Source organism: Idiotropiscis lumnitzeri, chromosome 16 (genome assembly GCF_059441095.1).
Source record: "Idiotropiscis lumnitzeri isolate Australia: NSW breed Sydney's pygmy pipehorse chromosome 16, RoL_Ilum_1.0, whole genome shotgun sequence".
In the NCBI taxonomy this organism is placed as follows: Eukaryota; Metazoa; Chordata; class Actinopteri; order Syngnathiformes; family Syngnathidae; genus Idiotropiscis; species Idiotropiscis lumnitzeri.
This window is the reverse complement of record NC_142406.1, coordinates 7,288,440-7,310,619: the sequence shown is the minus strand read 5'-3', so window position 1 is coordinate 7,310,619 and position 22,180 is coordinate 7,288,440. Positions and strand designations below refer to the sequence as shown.

Here is a 22,180-nt window from a genome sequence, read left to right as displayed (position 1 = left end):
ATTGTGAATTGAGTCACAACAAACAGCATACTAGTAGGGTGTTTTTTCCAGATAAAATGAGTTATTTCTGAATGCTCGAAGCCTGTTTTTTTTTTTTTTTTTAACGATGACAACGCATATGCCACGAATATTTTTCTGCTGCTCTTTTGTGTCTTGTGTACACTCAGCGCCACCCCCCAACAACTTAAGCACCATTATAAGGTAGAAATCTTGCGTTGTCCAGCCACAACTGGGTTTTGAACACACATACTATTTATCTATATGATACTATACTATACTAATAATCACGCAGCGTTAATTGATGGTTAAGAGTTTTCCTTCAAGTACTGTATAATTAGTGTTGACTGAAATGCAGTAAGGCACAGTAGGTTGACATAGTTTCAACATTAAAATACAGTACAATTGGATTAGTTGGCAATTAGTAGATGCTTATGTTAAACCGAAAAATCTGAATGAAAAGTGAAAGGTTATTCATATATGTATAGTAAAAATAAAACAGTGTCCACTTCTCAGATTACGTGAGTGGTTGATCATTTATAAAGATTGCCAGCGAGATTAAACAATGCATGTACATCTTCATATTCGGCATGCGACTTTAAGTGGCATTACACTGTTTCAGGAAAAAAAAGGTTTTGGCAATTGCATGTTATAAATGATTCCATGTGGTAACCAAACAGTATGAACCAAAACAAGCCAAGTCAAATCTAAAATAAAGGGAGATTAAAGATTGATTTGGCGAAGAATACAAGTTGTTGTTCGGATGCATTTTTTGGGGGCTGGTGATAAGCATTGTACTGCTACTGTACTTCAATATGTAACATCACTGTAATTGGGATTGATTGTCATTATGACTGACTGACAATCTGTGCAGTGTACACAACACCTCTCCTACTTTGTCTCATCAACTAAAGCCCGTTAATAACTCTGATCAGGATATACAGTAGCAAATGCAACGAAGACACGTAAACCCGATTTTGATTTGGGTATGGAGAAAACTACGAGTGCTGTAAGACAGATTTTTCTAAAGTGAAGTCATATTGAAAATACGTTAGGTTAGAGTTCATGTCCTTGGACAGCAGTACATCAGGAATATAATGGAAGCCTCTCTGTATTGCCTGAACGTGAGGTGCTAAAGCGAAGGGGATGTCACCAAGGAGATCCGGGGCTGGTGAAGAAGCCTCTACTACTGAGGACCTATCTTCCAGGTTCATGGGCGATGGAGCTGTGCTTGTAATTGTTTCCATTGGTCGAGCTGGAATTGGACATGGTGACTGTAAAAATAGAAACAGAAGAGATGTTAGTCATGTGCTTTTAATGTGCCTCCTCTTATTGACACCAAAGCAATGCTTGTGTGGCTAAGCATGGTGATAAATATTTTGGCAGTGACACTGATAAGGCTTGGTGCTGATAGGAGAATCAAAGAAAATAAATTGGTTTTTTTTTTTCAAATGCTGGGTCATCATTTGTGAATGTGGTGTTTTTTAGTGTTGTGTTAATATACACATCTGGACAGTGCACCTGTGCCATGCCACCAATGATCCTATTTCTCTCTCTCCCTCCCTCTGCGCAGCAGACCGGAAGAGAGTGCTGTTGACAGTATGCCTTGCTAAAAAGTTAGCAAGGTCGATGCGTGTTGTTTTAAATGAATGGATGGAGACATTTAGTTTCGTTCTGGCTGCAGCCGATTCAGAACCAGTGTGCATCATATGCTCCGAAAACCGTCGCAACATTGCGAAGCGCCACTACGAAACAAAGCACCGCCCTTTTGTGCAAAGTTATCCGCTGAAGTTTGAGGTGAGCGCACGCAAAAACATCGAACTTCGAGTGCAGTATAAGAGATTTTTACATTTTCGTTTACATCCCAGCGGCATGCAAACGAACGTTCACTAAAAGTATCATGGATTTTGGGGAAACATAAAAAAAACATTCAGTGATGGGCAAGTTGCGAAGGAGTGCTTAAATGGTTGCACAAACATTATTTAAAGGAAAACACAAAGCCCAGATGTGTGAAATAATCTACCAAATCCCAATGGCCCTGACTTCGTTCCAACCCAGATTTAAGTCACTGGCAGGGCAGTCACAAACTCATTTTTCTCATTCAGAGAAGTTAAAAAAATATTCAAAAGAAAAAGTGGTGTCAAAGCTCATTTTGAATTAGTTTTTCATGAGGACAGCCATTTTTATTGATTGTGTACTGAACATGTTGACCTGTTTTACTTGGATAATTAGGCTTTCCGTTTTTTTTTAGGCTGATAACTCTTTGATTTAAGAAAAAAAAGGTAAAATATGTTAACTCAATGCTTCGCACTTGATATATTTCTGCAGGAGATATTTTACTGTTTTTTTCTGGAAGTGGCAAACTTAAATTCCTGGAGCCACATTTTCTTGAATGTGAAATAAACGCCTTATATTTGTTTGACTGGCAAAGGTGTTTAATGGGAACATTGCTAAATATTTAGTATATAAGTGCGCTCTGTTGAAAATGACTAAATATTGAAACTAAATAAAAATGTGAACATAGGCTAGACTAAGGGAAGTTGGACTTTGGTTCGGACCTTTTAATTGGAAGAAATTTTAGTCGTGGACCTCTGTGACTTTTAATTGAATACCTCTGGTGTAGTGGGTAGCAGCCAATCAGCAGTAAGCAACCTGTTCGCTTTTTCACCTCGAGTCACACACACTACAGGAGGCAACAGGCAACCGACTTTGCAGAAATTTTAATGTCAGTATACTACAACTCACAACTAAAAGGTAATTATTTGCCGTAGCAAATTTTAAAGAGATGTTTGTTTTCATTCAACTATAAGAAATACAGGTGAGTCTGGGAGCTACGTGAACTTATTGTTAGACTCTAAAATTAAGTTGTCTATTTTCTAAGAGCTAAAAAAGCTGTAACATGTTGTAAATCACTAAAGTTGTTTAATAAACATGTGCTTAAAGGCAATTATCCTAAATATAGTTTTGGAGTTGCTATTTTACAAAATTTTAACCCCATTTGACCCCTTTTTCAACAAATGAATATCAAATATCGGTTACTGGCCTCTATAACTACTAATAATTGGTATCGGCCCTCAAAAAAAGAAAATTGGTCTATCACTACTTTACACTTCTTCCACTGCTGCATCATGCTGCCTTTCATCCACTCATAGGCTTCTATTAAAAATTTTTACAAAATAAAAACGGCCATTTGCTCATCATCATTCTGTCATTTTTTTTTCAAGCCGAACCAAATTGTAATCGTCAGTTAGTCAGTCCATATTATTATTTGCACTGTGCTTCAGCCAGTGAATTTCACCGTTTTGTCGTCAATCCGGCAGTCAGTCCCCCAAAAAACAAAACAAAAACAAACATAAAAAACACACCACGGTCCAACAGATAATCAAATCCAATTTGATCAAATTGAGTTGTCCAGTATATACCAGTTTATCTACAACACACTGTCTTCCCATAGAACTTTATACATAATTTCAAACAGTGTTTGCCGATCCATGAACTTGTTTTAAGCACCTTTAGAAAAATTGGATTAAATAGAATGCAATTTTAATTTCATTTGACTGATTTCAGACAGCGTCACCATATTTCCTAGGCCCTCAACCTCAAATGTATGATGCATTTAGACTCAATTTAGCTGACTAAATTAATTTATGCAATATTGCCTTGCTGTTTTTAGTTATTTGTTGCATTACTGCAAAGACAATGGTATTCGAATACCATTCTCAAATCATTTTTTTCCTCCCTTTTGACTGCTGTTTTTCTTTTGGCTTCCTTTCTCATCACAGCGACACAGTAAGGTTTTGATCTCAAGTTAAAACACTTTCAATCAGCTGACTGAGCATTTAGCCAATCAAAAGTCATTGACGGGATAATGAGTCATCCCAGGCTGTACTTAACCGAGGCCTGGGCGATATGACCTAAAATCATTATCGCGATAAATTGGGCAATTTTACCTCGATAACGATAAATGCACGATAAATTCCCCGTGAGGACCAAAATCAAAATAAATGCAGGAAATGCATATTAACTGCTTTTTTTTATTGACCAACTGGCACACATTACTTTTAATGAAAAATAAAAGTTCAAAAATCATTTGTATAAACATTCCAAATAGCTTGATTTGCATGATTTGAACAATGTCACAAAGAACAGGAGAAAAAGGGTATCTCTCACAAAATCTTTTTCTGCAAATAGATTGTGCCGAGATGCTGTCATGCCATTTGCAAAGGCCTAGATTTGTGTAATGGTATCTTGTAAACAATATAAATAATGCCATGTGCAAAGGAGCTAGTCGCCTGTAAACAAAATGCTAAATAGAATGAAAAAAATGTCAATGGAATGCCAATGCCAAATAAACGCGTGTGCTTCATCAGGAAAATGTGCCGTCTCGAGCACTCTGGTGCGCGGTCGCGACTTGTCGTCTATGTACTGCACATTCAGGCTCAAACAGGGATCCATGTTGCGACTCGACCACAAGTCGGATGTGAATGCAAAATGCTCGACATGTCTCCGGTCCCGTCCCGATGTTGTCCATATAAGGAAGTGCTGTTTGCGACAAATATTTTCGTGCCTCTTGTCGGCTACGTTCATGAGGCGTTTAAATCTGTCATGGTCCGTTCCGTCATGTCATGTTTTTGTTTATGTTTTGCTCAACGGGCGTGGGGGCGTTCCCTTCCAGCGCGTGTCGTGTTGGCTGGAGAGACGCGCCCACCAGCCACGCACCTGTTACTCGTTTACTCATTTAATATTCACTACTTAAACGCCCGGCGCTGACTATTCGGCGTCGGTGCATTGCCCCTTTTTGGATGCCCTTTTTCCGGACATCACTGCCCTTGCTTTGCCCTTTCTTCATGCCACTGCTACTCTTGCTCTCGTTCATGCTCATAGCTCAGGTTATTTGTCACGGTCCCTGTTTCATAGTCCAGTTTAGTTCTGTCCCGTCGCGTTTTGTTCATCCTCAATGTTTCGTTTCTTTGTTCCAAGTGCCTTGTTTGCCTTTTTGTTTGTTTTGTTAATTAAACTCCCTTTAAGTTACCCTTGCCTTGGCTTCCCTGCGTTTTGGGTCCTCTCCTACTACCTCCTCCACCCGCGGAGCGTAACAGAATGCAAACGTGGACCCAGCGGAAGAAAGAATCTAATGAGAAGGGGACATACTTTGTCATCAAGAGAACTCGTACCGACAACTTTTCCTGTATTCGAACTACCCTGGACCAGACATTGTGGCATCTCTCCAGTTTTGAAGTTGGAAAAAATCCTCCTAAAACTCCCACACTAATAAGCGCGTCACCCAGCAGAGGGTCAACTTTACACAATTTGGCAGTGCTGGAGCAATACTGACCGCAAGGGACTGACATGGAAACTGCAGCTCCAAGCTTCCTGTGCAGTTTTCTCGACCAAAATTACATTGAAATTAAATATATTTGAATGGGGGGCACAGGCAAGTCAAAACATACCATACCTTAGCATGCATGCTCATAAAACATACGCTAGCATGAAGAAGACAGCGGGAGCAAGAATGAGTTTGGTTGTACTTTATTAAAGTGTGTCAGTCTTCATCCATAACATCAAAGTCCTTGTTTGAACACGGCCTATCGTCATTGTCAGTTTCCCTGCCGCATGAGCCCTCAGTTATGTTGCCAGCTTTTCTGACGACTCGCACAGCAACGCAAGCAGATAAATTAACATAACGGTACGTGATCACACAATGCCGGTGTAGGCATGGCCTTAGTCACCGCACCACATCGCAACCAAAACTTTGACCCAACATCAACAGAACAACATACTAACATACAATGAAACAACCAAAACAAGGAACAAAGGAATACAATTAACATCTCTCTCATGCCATTCCATCCTGCAAAGCATTCTGGTAGTGCTTCACCCTCAGCCAATCAGATGGCTGGTTAGAGAGATGTAGCGGGTGGTGTGCTTTGGGCAGCGTCAGGTTTTTAGTTTTTTTTTGGGGGGGGGTGTCAGGGTTTGTTGTGTAAAGGTTAATCTAATCTGTGATGTTTCTTGCTTGCAATAACATTAATGATAAGACAGACGACATCTTGGACAGCAGCCCTTCTATCCAGCTTTCTCCCGCACGTACATACTGGTCTGTTGTCACCTGACTGTGGTCTCACACCGTGACTAATACAAAGTATATTGCACCCAGTCAGTCCAGCACTCTGTTGTCTTAAACTTTACCAACAGGTAGTGCTAACACACACAGTGTAATGCTCCCAGTCAGTCAGTCAGGTGGAGCACTCATGAAAGTCAACACGTACAGATTTTTGGAATTTGGTCCATGCATTAGACACTCCGCATTATAAGGCACCCCATCTATTTTGGAGAGATTTTGGGACTTTTAGTCGTGCCCTATGGTCGTGAAAATACTGTACTACTTTACTATAATTTATATTCCACCAAAGCAATAATCAGAACAGTATTGGGGGCACATATACATTTAACCATGAAGAAAATGTGTGACTTGACTTTCCTTCTAAGTGTTGTGAATGCACATTGCCTTAAGCCAGTTCATCATCAGAGCAGTACAGATTGTGCTGTACTTCCTTTATTGAATCCAAAACACAATACAATTACTCATATTGATTACCGAATTAAACAATGTGCATTAGAATTACATAGAAATTACTTTTAGTATGGTTTGAAGGTTACAAATGGAAAAATCTCACCTTAGATGCTGAGACAATAACATTTGTTGATGGTTGTGCAATATTCATCATCTGCATCTTCCGCCTCTGCTCTTCAACTGTTTCTCCTGCAAAGAAACAAGTCATTTCTTTAGATAATAAATCGAAGCATAAACAATGTATACTCTTGACTTCTGCATACTCGCAGTTCAGCAGCAGCATATTCACCTATTTGCAGATTTATTTCATTATTTAAGTCGGAAATTTTTATTTCAATTTGTCTTTGTGATTTATTGGTTTTGTGATTTATTATTTTGTAGGGGAGCCAAATCCCCGGGCAAATTCAAACCTTAAAAAACATTCCACATACATTTTCCAAAGACAAATATTTAAAAGTTTAAAAATATATAATATAAAAATAAAGTGCAGTGAAAAAGTATTTGCCTCCTTCCTTATTTCTGTGTTTTTTGCATATTGCATATCAGGCTTCAACCATTTCTCCAAGGGTCGTTGGCGTTTGTGGAATTAGGCTGAAGATGGAGCATTATAGTACATATCGCCCTCTCCTGGTCAGTAGGAGAAATGCTGTCGGTAAAAACTTCCGTATTTCGATTTGTGTCTCGTGCTATGTTCTGTTTTCGTTTTGGAATTAAGAATTTTAAATCATACCGCTTTTCGACGTTTCCTTTCTCATTTCAGACAGCGAACTAAAATAATAAGGTGTATTTCATTTGAAATGAAAATCAAATAACCAGTCGTTTTTCCATTTTTAATATTTGCTTTCAAACATCGTAGGTATCCAATGACCAAAAGAGACACTGACCCATCTGGCCCCCCAACGTTGAATCCGAAAACCTAGCTTCAAGACAACAAAGAATGTTTCTTACCAATGATCACAAAGCCTCCATCGGCATTCCTCTCTGACGTTGATTTCTTTGATTCTTTACGTAAACCCAGGAAAGACAACATGGTCGCCCTGTGTGTAGATATATATAAAGATTCTAGGTAAATTGACAGAAGAGTTTAATGTGTCAGATTTCATATTCAATAACCTCAAATACGTAAATATGTAATTACTTTAAACGTCTATGTTTGGTTTTACTTAAAACATCACCATTGTACAGCAAAACTACGTTCTAAAACGTTGAAAGTACTCCAGCACTGTCAGAATTGCTTTGTTGTGAAGCTGAGAAATTAACAGTCATAAACTTGTTTAAAATGTCTTTAAATGACGTTACGTTGTTATATGACGACCCTTTTTTTGTAACCAAGTCATAAAAGACGAAATATAAGAAATTATCTGAATTTATCTCTCACGTTTTAACTGTCTAGAATTACCGTGTTGTTGTGACCTCTGCGCTATCCTCGTCCGTGTAGAAACTACATTTACTACCCAAGATTCCTGTGATCACGATTAGTATTAAACTTGTTACAATAAATTATAAAAACGAAGACGACGCAAAAGCAAAAATTACTTCAACAAATGAGGTTTACGCTTTATCCATTTGAAATATTTTTTATAGATTTCTTCCTGGAAATGAAAGGTATCTTTAGAAAACCTCTTATTTTGACAAAGAAACTTTATTTAAACAATTTAAAATTTAAATTGAAGTATACCAAACATGTAGACAATTCAAAAATAGAAATGATACACAAATTCAAGAAATACGCCAGGGAGGTTACAACCGGTATTTTAAATTAAGTAAAGCTTAAATACAAAAGAAGATAGAGTAGGCAAACCCAAACAGTTACATAATAAATGTTTCTAATAATTTAAGACAATTTCCAGAGCTCTTTGTTTCATACAGACATAATATAGAAAGGACAAATTCAACAGAAGTTGGTTTCTCATGTATAAATTAGGATCTGTGAATATAGAATTGTGCGAAAATAATACAATTTATTAAATAAGTCAACCTATGTTAGCAAAAGCATTCTCTATAAGCGATACGAATGTTCCTTCCAAAGAGTTCCTCCGGAATTTAAATTTTAACGGACCATGATAATGACGTAGAGGAAGCTTGGGTATGTTCCATCTTCATACCAGTGCTTGCCGTTATAACAAGTCTATTCGATTCTTTGGTAAATTGTATCGTCTCCGCCCGCGCGGCTCATAACGTACCATAAAAAAAGTTAATAACATTTTCGCGCCATACGTGGGTTTGTTGCGCTTTATTTAACGCCATTAGATATTTCAGTTAAGATGTCGACTATCCTGGATGTTCCAAAGCCTCGAATTAATTCATCTATGCTGTCGCAATATATTAATAAGCCTGTTTGTTTCGTCGGGAGTGTTGAGAAGGTAGCTGTCGTCTCCAACTAACTTGATTCAGAACACTTCATACGGCAATAACTTAAAAAGGTTAACTTGCCATGTTGTTAATCGTTTGGTCTTGTTTAGGTACACCCAACTGGAAAAACCTTCACTGTTGCAGATGGAGAGGGACAAAGTGCGTGTGTTGAATTAAATGACCCTGTGAGTATGTTTTCGTTTGCATCTGGTATGTCACAATTGCTACAGATCATCATTTTACGTACGTGTGCAAAATGTCAAAGGTTATTGATTTACGTGCATTAACAGATATCTTGAAAACACCGCCAGTGAACTAAGTATGATTTTTGTGTGAGAAGTGTCAACCCTTCGATGTACAAGTGGGTAAAAAAACGACATAAAAGAGGTAATTTTCTCCCAGTATTTTTAAATAAAAAAATAAATCGTAATTTAACATTACAGGATTTCCATAGCTTTACTTAACTTAGCTTAAATACATTTTACAATATTGACCCACCCCAAACTAATATGAGTGGGTCAAAAATGAAAAATAATTTACGATGCAATTTGAGAGGAACCTTTTTATTCTGTGTGATTGTCAAGAATGTAAATTTACTTGTCTAGTCTCGCACTAATTATTTTAATCAGAAATAATAAAACACATGAAAGTATTAGCTCAGATTTGGAACTACCTGATCTGGGTACTTGACCCTTTTTTGCCATTCAGTCCCCACCCTCCGGCTGCGACCAAGGTACCGTTCCAGCATCCACTCTCCGGCCTTTTTCATAAAAATGTTCCCAACCTCGTTAATATATATTTTGAGCCAATATGTATTTTCAGTCAAGGGGAAAATACTCTATTGATTTAAAATAAAGGCACAGTGGAAACTTGGACACTTAACTGTGGTAAGATATCTTTTAAGCATGTTTATCAGATTTCCAACTTGTATTTTAAATCATTGACAATAGACATATTTGGTTTGAAATTCAAACAAAAACACAAGGAAGCTCCCAGGTAGTGATGGGTCCAGCGACACTGAGGCGTCGATGCGCGCGCCGAGCTTCCAGGGAAAACCCCGTGTCGGTGCGCGTACCGCTTTAAGAAAGTCACGTGACCACTACCAGAATCGTGTCGACACAGCGGTCGCGCGCCAAACTGTGTTCATAAGGAAGCGCATCTGTCAACAGGATGGACGCTCAAAACAAGCATCGAGTTATTGGCGCGTTACTTTGCGTTAAATATCCGCAAGATGGAAGACGTCACTGTTGATGCGCACTCAGAGGTGCAGCACTATATGTCAGCAGGACTCGTTGCACGTACGGATGACTCGCTCTTATACTGGAAGTCCATGGAGGCAACGTTCCCTCACCTATTTATATTAGCCACACAGGCGTTGTGCACACCGGCCTCTTCAGTGCCTTGTGAGAGGATCTTCTCAAAGGCGGGGGAAATTGCCTCAAAAAAAAGAAATAGACTGAATAACAAAACGCTGTAGAAACTAATTTTTTTTAATAAAAATCTTTAATTATAATGAGTCCATTGTCATTCACAACACTTTTACTTGGACATTCAGACAGATGTTCTCTTAATTTATCAACTGCGTCTCGAATATCAAAGATTTTTTTTATGAAATTGCGTGTATGTAAAAATAATGTGAAAGCAAATGCCTAATCAGAATCAGAAATCCCTTTGTCATTGTACTCAAGTGTGCAACGAGATTAGAGAGCTCCCCTCTCCAGTGCAATACAACAATAATTCAGTTAAATATATAAATTAGATAAATAAGAGAATAATTAGTGCGATGGAAAGTAATACGAAATAGGATATATAAAAACACATCACGTCGTTAATCAATGGAATTGGAGCCAAGGAGCCGTTGCCATAATATTTTTGTTATTTTTATTTCTTTTGGGGGATATATATGGCATGAGTGATACATGTTTTGTGTTAATCTTATTTCTTTGTTTCATTGTTTGCTTGTATGCTCATTTTTTTGGTTTTGATTTGAAACTGACTCTAAGGAGTGTGGTGACCAGTGAAGTCCCTCCCCTGATGTTGTGTGTGTGTGTGTGTGAATCATCTCAGGCGCCTGAGGATATCCTTCAGAAGCGCTAGACTGCCTCGAGGTAGACGGACGAGCTCGTCCATTGATTGGCCTTGCTGCAGTTGGTAGCGGTTGATCTGTAAGGCGGGACACCTCAGCCAGAGGTGCTCCGCGGTCTCCTCCTCCTCGTTGCATAGTCTGCAGTTTGGGTCCTCCGTCTTGTTCGTTAGATGTTACCACCTTCGGAGGGATGGATGGTGGCCGCTTCGAAACCGCACAAGGTCCGTGACGTCGGCTTTTGATAACTTGGCCTCCTTTTGTTCGTCCGGAGCTTTTTTGTAGACTTCCTTTATCCGTGGGTGCTCTATTGGTGGCGGTCGGCATTCCCTTCGTATGAGGGTACGGCGTGTTGCGATGTCTGCTGTTGTTGGGGGTTGTGGCAGGGATGAGCCGAGTTTTGCTTGGGCATCGGCTAACTCGTTGCCAGGCAGGTTGCAATGGCCGGGCACCCATATCACCAGGAGGCCTTTGTCTTTTGAGATGGACGCGGCTTTTTGCTGGAGTGTGATGATTTCTGGGTCTGTGGGGAAGGGGTTGTCGATGGCTGTGACGAGTGACTTGCAGTCGCAGATAATTGTTGCGGACGACACAATACGCGGACAACTGGAACCTACAAGTGGTGTGCCATGTCAAATCACCTCTCATGGGGTGGTTATGCAAATCCAGATCTGCAACATCCGGACTGCTTCGAGGAAGATGGCCCCTGATGTTGTCGAGTAGACGTGTTGCCATGACATCTCTCCTTGGTTAGATTAGACGCTACTGTTGCCATGACATCTCTCATTGGTATGAGGTGATGCCTCTGGCATCAATCCCTTATTTGCGTCAGTGCTGGCGAGCTAGCATGCGCGAGCTAGCATGCGCCTCGTAGTGTGGCGCGACCAGTATGAGTATTAAATACGGAAATAGCACCCTCAACTGGTGTTGCGCCCTTTGATACAGCGCGTCTTATGGCCGTAAAAATACGGTAGTTGAGAGAGTGTTCCACAAATCCTCAGCTGCCAAATTTGATGGCCATACACCTTGCCTTCCAGGCTGGTGCCTGACAGTCGATGACCAGGTCTTCATATTTGATCCTCCCACAGCACCTTTAGCTCCATGATAATGATATACTTAGTGCGTTCTGAGACCAGAAGGATTTTTGGTGTCAGGGTGGTTCTGACGATGTGCTGGGGGAACTTCAGCTGCCCCTCAAGGTCGACAGAGAGCTGCCAGTCCTTAGTAGTTGCCTTAATCCCTGCTGGTGGCTTTTTGTGACCAGACCTTGGCTGGGTTCCTGCTTGACAAAAGCAATTGTGCTGTTGGACTGCACACTCAGCTTCTGCTGCTGATACCTTTGCTGATTGCTTCTGCAGTTGGTTTCAGAACTTGGTTGTGGCCTTGGCCGAGTGCTTATGGGCGGGAGCTCAGAATGTGCTCCAACGTTCCTCTTCCTGGACACAAGTGACAGTTTGGTGTCCCAACTTTCCCCCGGGTTTGCTGAGCTAGGTAGCACATAATAGCCTGAGGAAACAAATGCGGTGTTTCTCAGTCTGACAAAGATCCGCCCAGTTGACTTCACAGTCCTTGACATGCTCCCATCTAGTCTCAGCAATCTGCTTCCTCAGACCAGCCACTCTGCTTGTCTTTCCGTCCTCCACTTCAGTCGCTACCTTCGCTTCTCCTATCCCTTGCACTCCCTCTGCCAAGGTGGTGTTTGGAACTTACCCAGGGCTGCTCTGTCGGGGACCACCACACCCACTAGATCTCTGTGGCGATTCAGCCACTGCATCCTGGGCATGCCACTTCCTTCCGGTCATCACCGCCACTCCTGCCTGGGCCACTTTGTGTCCCTCAAGTCTGTGCACATTTGCACCTCTCGAGTCCATGTTACCTTGAACTCCTCTTCCAGGTTATCATCACATTAATCATGTTTTCTAACCCCACTTGCTACTTGTTTAAAATTTGTGTTTATCAATTGGTAAGTTTTCTTTGGCTCACTTTATTTGTGCGTTACCATTTTAGAGTGAACATTTTTTTTTACCTTTTTATCTTTCAGCTTGAAGAGGAGCTGTCTGGAATAGTTGAAGTCATTGGAATGGTTTCCAACAAAGGAGCTATAATGGCCACCACATTCAACATGCTCCGGGATGAAAAGGGTATTCCCTTTGGTAGGTTATCATGTATGAACATGACAAAGAAGCTCTGATTTTGGCGTACTTATAATGATATTCCTCCCATGTCCCCACAGACCTGGAACTGTACAATGAAGCTGTAAAGGTTATCCATGATTTCCCCCAGCACTACCCTTTTGTGATTGCTGCAAGTGAATAAGATTTAATTGTTCTTTTTTGCCAGTTTTTTTATTTTTTATGGAAGGGGAAAATATTACCAATTTATGTATATGAAAATATTTCAGAATAAACCTTCAGATATGTAATTTCACAAGTGCAAGTTTGTCCTTAACATACAAACTGACTCACAAAACGGTTGGGCAATCAACACCCAAGACTACCATTTCCGGTTCTCCCGGAAACGTTCAGATTTTTCAAATCTGTGCTTAATTATTATGCCAAATTTGCGTGGGGAAGAAGCATGAACAAAGAATAACCTACATGAGTTATGTGCGTATAGCGTGCATACTCTCTCTGCCACCAAAGCCATGGCGTGGGTTCTCAGCAGCTCCTTGTTAACTGTTAGTCATGTATTTTATTTTTTTCTCTATGAAGAAAAACATTAGCTGAGTCCAGCAGTCATTTTTCCAGTGGTGGGCGGGCAAGGCCTTCCCTGCTGGCCTAAAATGTTTAAGAAATGATGATTAAATTTATGATAATTCTGGTTCATGCATACAGTGATCTGTTAAAAAAAATGCAGTTAGTCATGTAACCAAAGTTCCATAATATTAATGTGACTTGAATACATTTACTTACTTTTGGATTGCTCTCATACTAGGTAAGTTGAAAGAAATTAATACAACAAAAACAAATCAATATGATTATTTTTATATATTCCTTAGTTTTATTCCATTTTATGGCTGTATAACATGCACGAGGAATCCTGAGCACCCACAATTCAAATCCAAAGCACAAGAAATGTGAAGGAGACCCACCATGCGGCAGAGAAAGACTAACAGGTAGATTTGATAACTTCATCAGCTTCGTAAGGTTTTTCAAACCTTTCCACATTACCAGTTAGTACATTTGTAAAAGGTAGAGACAGACAATTCAGAGTTGTTTGAAGACGCTCTTAAAAGTTGGTCCACATGACGGCGCCAAACACCCATCAGCGTCACCATCATAATTACCTGTGAGCACTTGGTCTCCTGGTGCGAAAACTTTTGCATGAATGTGCCGTTGCAGTAGTTGTTTCTTTAGACTTGCCCAAACATTTTCTTTTACTACTGCGGGTTTGAGAAGATCCAATTTGGCCCGTAGTTCTATGTTGAACATCTGGCCTCTGATATCTGATTCCTTTGAAGTTGAATGTGGGGTGGTTCGGTATTTGAGAAGAAACTCATATAATCTCAGATGTAGAGTTACTTGTTCTTGTGATGTTTTAAGTGCATTTTTCAAATGTTTGCAAAAACCTCTCTGCTAACCAATGTGTTGCACGGTGGTATGGAGCTGACTTGATGTGTTGTTTTCCATTGGCTGGCAGAAAATCCAACATTTCTTTTGACGCAAGTTTAGGGCCATTATCTGAAACAAGTTATTAGACAGGAGCAAATTTACAAAAAGATTTCTCACAATTGCTCAACTGGCTTTTCAGAGGTTGTGGATTTCATTATAGCCACCTCAGGCTACTTATTGTGTGCATCAACAGCAACCTGAAATATTCCGTCTTCTAATGGACCCGCAAAATCGATATGAATGCGATACCAAGGGTCCCGAAAATCCCATGGATGAAGTAGTGCAGCTAGAGGATTATTACAAATTATGTGACAGGATGAGCAACTCATGGGTATATGTTCGCCTTTTTTATTCAGACCTGACCACCAATAGTCGCTTCTTGCCATCTGTTTCATTTTTACTACTCCACTGTCCTGCATGAAGCTGTTTGAACCTGGACTGGACAGTAAATTCCCACCACCTATCATTTTTTTTTTTAAATTGAAAAAATCTAGGCTAGATTACTGTTTTGGACTTTACTTTGGCGTCAACCAGTCCTTCCTCAAGCACCTCCAACAGGTGCAAAATGCTGCTGCTCGTCTTAACTGGAGCTCGGAAGACGTGTCACGTTTTAATTTGTGTTCTAATTTCCCGCTAATCTATATTACACCTTTTATGAAAAGCACTTTATTACAGCTCCGGCTGTTGTTTAAAATGTGCTATACAAATAAAGTTGTCTTGTATTCAAGGTAAGGTTTCAGGGTCGAGTTATCACCTACTGAACGTCCTTTTATGACCCTGTCCGTAACCACGGGCAAGTCAGGGTCAGTACTTGTAGCCTTTTTCACTTGGGTTGCAAGTTATTGGTGCTTTTTCAACGCTCCTGAAGTAGACATCCATTGTGTTTGATTTTTTTTTTTTTTTTAATAAAACCTCAAAATTCCATATTTTTAATAAATATGGTGACTCTCAGACCGTCTTCACAAGTTCGTTTACAGGAATAGTTGTTTTGATCACGTGGGCTATGCACGTTCGCTCTCGACGCTGCTGGATACAAGAACAGGAGCGTAATTTCGACTGGACTGCTTGCCTATGAGTGCTAATATTGGACATTTTGGATGCAGTCCACTAAAATCCGCTACTGATTTTTTTGGGCTGATATCAGAATTCATGTCAAAGTATATTTGAACAAGATACTAAACCCGCAGTTGCTGCTTATGTTATGTCATCAGTAGGCAGATGTGACATCTATTTGAAGCGCTTTGAGCGCCTTAATAGGTGGATAAAGTGCTATACAAGTGAAAGGCCATTTACGTATTTGAACTCTGGGGGGGGGCCTGCGTGGTGTTTGCTAACACATTTTGTCCATGCAACTAATCTTTTTGGTGTGACGAATATCCAGTTGATTTCCTGTTTTCCTTATGCACCTTAGAATGCACTTTATTTGACTGACAAATACTGTTTACTCAGTGAATATGTTTACATACAGTCAATAACTCATTTAAAGATGGAATATTAGCCATATAGCGGTTACATAAGGTTATTTAGACAACGACCTAAAAAACAAAGATTCTCATATTACATTTTTAATTTTGTTGAATTTTCCGTCATCATGGAAGGCGGGATTCTAGTTAAGGTAAGCTTACAAAGACAAATGTAAACAAACTGTAAAATTTTATTTGCCGATGTTTCTTCGTCTTTGTGCTGAGCGAGCCGGGCCTGCTGGGTGAGGCTGCCATGATGCGCAGCCAATCAGATCACGTGGCAAATCCACTCACGCTCTCATTGGTCAATCTTGCCACCTGGGCCAAATCACGCGCCTTGTATGAATGTCCACGGCTTTGTACAGTACAAAGCCTCAGTCAACTCATCTATTCAGAAAAATGTGTTAATAAATGTGTCAAAAGGGCTGCTGATATGGGTGTATTATTATTTTTTTTTTTTAATAAATATTTTGGAAAAATTTGCAACACACTGTAGCCATGTTTAGTGTGAAGTGGCAAGGGATTACTGTATTCCTTCTTTACAAGAGTTATTGACTGCATTTAAACTAAATAACGTGCCTTCTGTGGTTTGTTGGAGCAGGGCCAGCTCCATGATTTTTTTTTCATTTAGCCGTCTGGTGAATTTAAGAAATTCTTTCCCGTCCCACATAATGTGATTTCAAAATTAATTAATTGAAATCTTATAATCACATGACGATTGCAGAATGTATTAGCGCTATACTCCGTTTGAGTTTTTATCCATTCATTTCAAAACTGAGCAAAAACAACTAAGGAGAGTACAAGATTGATTTACAAAATCATAAAATACAGATGTGTTTCAGTTTTGGGTGTGAAATTTCAGAATTGACTTGAGCATTGTGAAATGCGCTATATAAATAAAATTTGATTGTATGTGTTTAAGCTGTGTCATTCTTTGTTGGGGTTTAAGAAAACTGTAAAATAATTCCTGCTTATAGTGCCATTGGTAAAAGGTAAAACAGATTTGAATGTTTTTATTTATCTCTTTCGCTCTATTGAAATTCTTGGTGATTCATGGGACAGTATAGAATAGAGAATAGGCAATAATAAGCCTGGTGCTTCAGCCTATTCCTTTTTTCAGGTTATATTATTTCATTATTTGCCAGTCTATTGGACTGGTGGCTGCCTCCAGCTGTTTTAACTGATAAAATGCCTTAACTCATTCAAATGAAAGTACGTCTATATCCGTCAATGGTTGCGAATGAGTTAACTTAACCAGAATCCAGATCCACATTGTGATCAAGGGTAAATAAAATCCAATCCAATTATCACACTCCAACTTATGTTTATGAATGCTTATCTTCTTCCCCCTCACCTTCTGAGTTCATAGGCGCACTACAGCAATTTGATTGCAATGCATGTCGATATGTAGTCAATACCTCACAATCAAACATTATTTGCATCTCCAAAAACATGTATGTACATTTTAGCATTCCGGATGGTTCTTTTCCTCTTTGGCCCGAAAGACACGACATCTGCAATTTCCAGAAAACAATATGAAATGTGGACTCGTCAGACCACAGAACACTTTTCCACTTTTTATCAGTATGTCTTAGAAGAGTTTGAGCCCAGAGAAGCCTGTTGATGTCGGTTTTTTAAGCGGTGCTGCCTGAGGGATCGAAGGTCACGAGTATTCAGTGTTGGTTTTTGGCCTTGTCAATTAGATGCAGTGATTTCTCCAGATTCTCTGAACCTTTTAAAGATATCATGGAATAAAATCCCGAAGTTACTTTTATTTATACGTTGAGGACCATTGTCCTTCCTTCACAGTTGTTCACAAAGAAGTGAACCTCACCCCATGTTTGCTTGTGAATGACTGAGCAATTCAGGTCCTTTTATTCCCAATCATATCAATCATTCGCAGTTTGCCTGTTCACCTGTGTGATGTTCAAAATGGGTTTTTGATGAGCATTCCTCAATTTTTGCAGCCATAAAATTATAAGTTAATGATTATTTGCCAAAATGAGTTTATCAGTTTGTGCATTGAATATCTTGTCTTTGTTGTGTATTCAAGTGTTGTATAATAGGGCTGTAAAAATGATGTCAGCACTAGAATTCACCCTCCTAAAAGAATCTGTAAGGGCTTTTTTCTGATGACTTAAGCCACAAATACCCCGAACCCTTTTGGATCCTTGGTTTGCCCCCCCCCCACGTATCTCTCATAGGTGTTTGGCTTTTCTTATTTTTTTTGTATTTGCAGGTTGTTGCCGCCCAGATTCACGTTACCTGGTGCCACATGCCGGTTGCCTTCTGTGACTTGACAAAATTATAGCGTAGCTGAATGTCCGAAATATAACCACTCAGGGTTCATGTGCGTATTCATGTTCTTGTCCGCTTCAATCTGTGTAAGTGTAGAAGGTTTGATTTTGTGGAGGTGATCACATAATTGCTGTCAATAAATCCACACTGAATGCTTTTATACTTCCACAGGTTGAAGTGGACAAGAGTAGTAATGCACATTTGCATTTTAGTGGCTGTTTTAGACAACATAACTGACAAAGCAAGCAATATTTAAATGCTTGCACCCCTGCTGGAACGTAGACAGCAGATACCAGGAAAAAATAAGACGAGCCCCCAAAAGGCGGCGTGCCAATTTGTGTAAATCTCATCACAAGAAATAATTATTTAACGTCTTTTCTTTTGATTTAAGTTAAATCACTACAGAGTGTTTTAGTACTGATTTCATTTTTACATGCAAACCTATTATTTACCTGCCAATATTAATGCCAACCAACTGTCCCTTTGAGGTAAATCAAGGGCCCCTTTAAGATGGTGGTGTGTCCCGGCTCCTACATCTGTTCCATTCTTATCAGTTGGCTTCCCAAATCACCTGCAGCTGCGGGCTCTCGCTTCCAGACGCAGATGTAGCACGTAGCCGTAATCTGCCTCCGTCTCCATGGCGACCAGCCCCCCCCCCCCGCACCCCCCGTACATTCACTCCATTTTATAATATTTTATATGACTATATTCGATTATATACTTAAATGAAACGCCATATGGGTGAAGTCCATTCTACATGATTGATCGGGAGGTTTTTATTTTGAAATTGGGCCTGGCAGTGTAGTTTGGAACGCCCTGTTTGACGTAAAGCGACGCGAACGGTGGCGTTTTTGTTCTCAGGAGCAACATCAGCCCAGCGCACGCAAATTATCTTCCTGAGAATCTTTGAAAGAGTAAGGTAAAGACCACAAGTTTAATTCAAATGCCTGTCTTCCATTACCACTATATTGTGTTTTTAGCGTGTTTATAAGATAATACTTAAACTTCCACAGTGTTTCGAATTATTCAACTGCAATATTAATTTAGCCGTTATGAGACATACGTATTTATGTTTTTACATTCACGCGCAAGTCATATTAGACAAACGCCTAAAAAAATACTTGCATGACTTCGTGAAACACAATTAGAGGTGTTTGCTGCTGCATCTTAATTCATTTACGCATTTGTCCAATTAGTCGTCCGATTTTTGTGCACTCGTAGAAATGTGTGTATCATAGTCGTTTGTGTTTCAAGAAAACGAACTTTCCGTAGTGTCGTACAACGTGATTTAGATACATTTTGTTCAGCGTTTCGAGTTTATTATTATTTTTTTCTTCTCAGTAAACGCGTGGACTTCAATGACAAAGTCACGCAGGTTCTGTGCGGATGAGTTACAATTTGGAACTGATCCAAAGGAGGATTTTTCGCTTTGAGTTTGAAAACACTTCAACTTTGACAAGACACCTTTAAAGAACGTACTTAATTACTCAAAAGTATGCCCCTGATTTACATCTCTTAAGTCAGTGGTTCTCAAAATGGGGTACGCATACCTGTGGAGGTACTTGAAGGAACTCCAGGGGTTATGCGAGATTTTAAATAAAATAAACATGCATAAATCCTTTAAAAATAATCATTGAATTGATTAAATATTTCAGGAAAATAGAAGCACATAAAACACATGTTATATTGAGTAGATTATTCAATTTAATTATTTTAAAAACCCAGATTGTCATTATCTGTCAATCACTCGAAGACGAACCACTGTTTTAATTAACCGTTCTTTGGTTCTCCCTATTTATGGAAACTCTGTCTTGGCATACACACAACTCAATCAGCTATTGAAGCCAGTGTGTTTCCCAACCGGGGGTGAGCACCTTGCAGGGTATTCTTGGAAACATTTAGTCATTTCTTTCCAAGATGATAACTAAATACTCCGAGTCATTTGACAGCCCGTCAATAAACATATGTCTCTGTTATAATCTGTTTGAGTCGACATTAACCTGTGGCACAGGTGTGTGTTTGCTCAAGTGTTTCATTAACATACAGCATTATTGTTGTGTTGTATTCCTTATATAAAGTTGAAATGGCTGTGTAAAGGAAACTTATTCAAAGTATCTCCATTTTGTGTGTGGTAAATGTACAAGCGTTATTACCAATTCTGATTTCAAGTTTTTAAATTCATATTAGCAGCAGGAACTGCTCAAATGGAAAACAACCTGGCCTTATTAACTTTTATTTTGAAGGCAACACATATATTTTCGTTAAATGAGAATCACAATGATGACAATGCCTGCAAATTAAATCCTCAATTTAAGAAGAAGTAATGAAATGATTTTCTTTTAAAAATCAGTTGTGTTACATTTTACGTTTGGAGAAGCAGTTTACCTAGGTCTTCTAGTCAAGTCAAGTCAATTTTATTTGTATAGCCCTTAATCACAGACAGTCTCAAAGGGCTTTACATAACCACAATCGACATCCCCGATCTTAACCCCCAGGAGGGCAAGGAAAAACTAAAAAAAACTCATTAGGGGAAAAGTGAGAAACCTTGAGAAAGGACCACAGATGGGGGAATCCCCCTTCCAGGATGACCAGGCTGCAATGGATGCCAACTGGGCAACATTTAACACATACAATGATGCTATACAATAATAGATGAGATAATGTGAGAGTCAATTGAATGAAGTGCTGCAGGAAGATGACTTCAGTGGAGTGGGTCCTCATCCAGGGCCGTAATATCCATGGCAGCATATCCGAGGATGAGCCTTCGATCTTGTACCGGTCAGTTGGTGTAAATTCAGTACAGCCACTTCCAAGTGAATCGCCATCACCTAATTCGGGGAATTGGGAACAGAAAAGAAAGAACAGAAATAGCAAACAGGCCAACAAGTAGTTCAATGAAGTGCTGAAATATAAGGAAATCAGAAAAGGCGCTGCATGAAGACGACTTCGGCAGAGCAGGTCCCTCCCCGGTTGGTCAGTGCCGTAATCTTCATAGAAGGTCACTATCACCTAATTCCCAAGCAGGGGAAGAGGGTGCAGAAAAGAGAAGAAGCGGCAGTAAACAGGCCAAAAAATAATTAAATTAGATGCTAAAGTATATAAATAAATTGATCAAATGTCGCGCTGCAGGAAGACGACATCACTGGAACAGGTGCATGCCCAGTTGGTCAATGCCTTAAACTTCCTAGTGGGTCACCGTCACCTAATCCCCCAGCCGGGGGAAAAGGGGGCAGAAAAGAAAACAAAAGAAAAAAAAGCGGCAGTAAACAGGCCAACAAATATTTCAGCTAAATGCACAAGAGTATAAATGCGTCTTTAATAGTGTTTTGAACATTTCTACTGAAGTGGCGCCTCTAATATCTGAGGGTAGTGCATTCCAAAGCATTGGTGCCCGAATAGAGAACACTCTAGAACCTGCAGACTTCTTTTTGGCTCGCGGGATCACTAGAAGACCAGCATTTTGTGAGCGAAGGTTTCGGGACGGAACATATGGTACCACAAGGTCAACGAGATAAGAAGGTGCTAAGCCGTGCAATATTTTATAGGTAAGTAGCAAAACTTTAAAATCACATTTCAAGTGGACCGAAGCCAATGCAAATTGGCTAATATCGGGGTAATATGATCAAACTTTCTCGTCCTAGTCATGAGTCTAGCTGCTGCATTTTGAACTAACTGCAGACTTCTAATACTAGACATGGGGAGACCCGAGAGCAAAACGTTACAATAGTCGAGGCGAGACGTAACAAACGCATGGATTAAGATTTCTGCGTCACAAATTGATAGAATTGGGCGAATTTTAGCA

The 22,180-nt window shown here is 39.7% G+C and overlaps 3 protein-coding genes across 8 annotated transcripts in view; 2 read left to right on the top strand and 1 right to left on the bottom strand.

Annotated features, from left to right (window-relative positions):
* Positions 1-684: 684 nt before the first annotated feature.
* Positions 685-8,038, bottom strand: LOC148321109 (UBAP1-MVB12-associated (UMA)-domain containing protein 1-like). Of its 2 annotated transcripts, none has more exons than XM_088319339.1 (4): positions 7,971-8,038; positions 7,520-7,608; positions 6,675-6,760; positions 685-1,271 (listed from the first exon to the last, which is right to left on the bottom strand). In XM_088319339.1, the coding sequence occupies exons 2-4, from the start codon at positions 7,599-7,601 to the stop codon at positions 996-998; spliced, it is 444 nt and encodes a 147-aa protein (XP_088175465.1). In that variant the 5' UTR covers positions 7,602-7,608; positions 7,971-8,038; the 3' UTR covers positions 685-995. The 2 variants fall into 2 exon arrangements, with proteins under 2 accessions (XP_088175465.1, XP_088175466.1); XM_088319340.1 differs by having other exon boundaries at positions 7,950-8,012.
* A 666-nt stretch (positions 8,039-8,704) lies between these two features.
* On the top strand, positions 8,705-13,428 carry LOC148321108 (replication protein A 14 kDa subunit-like). Its single transcript, XM_088319271.1, has 4 exons — positions 8,705-8,934; positions 9,034-9,108; positions 13,048-13,159; positions 13,240-13,428. Exons 1-4 carry the CDS (start codon positions 8,836-8,838, stop codon positions 13,320-13,322), a joined length of 369 nt encoding a protein of 122 aa, XP_088175397.1. The 5' UTR covers positions 8,705-8,835; the 3' UTR covers positions 13,323-13,428.
* Positions 13,429-19,195: 5,767 nt separating this feature from the next.
* The window catches only part of LOC148321107 (asparagine synthetase [glutamine-hydrolyzing]-like), a 28,453-nt gene continuing 25,468 nt past the window's right edge, over positions 19,196-22,180 (top strand). For 4 of the 5 annotated variants that reach the window (XM_088278780.1, XM_088278783.1, XM_088278779.1 and 1 more), the window contains exon 1: positions 21,729-21,923. In XM_088278780.1, the coding sequence (XP_088134906.1) occupies positions 21,868-21,923 (56 nt within the window). In that variant the 5' untranslated portion in view covers positions 21,729-21,867. Of the gene's footprint in view, positions 19,298-21,728; positions 21,924-22,180 lie in introns of those variants that run through there. The other variant, XM_088278782.1, reaches the window with a different exon arrangement.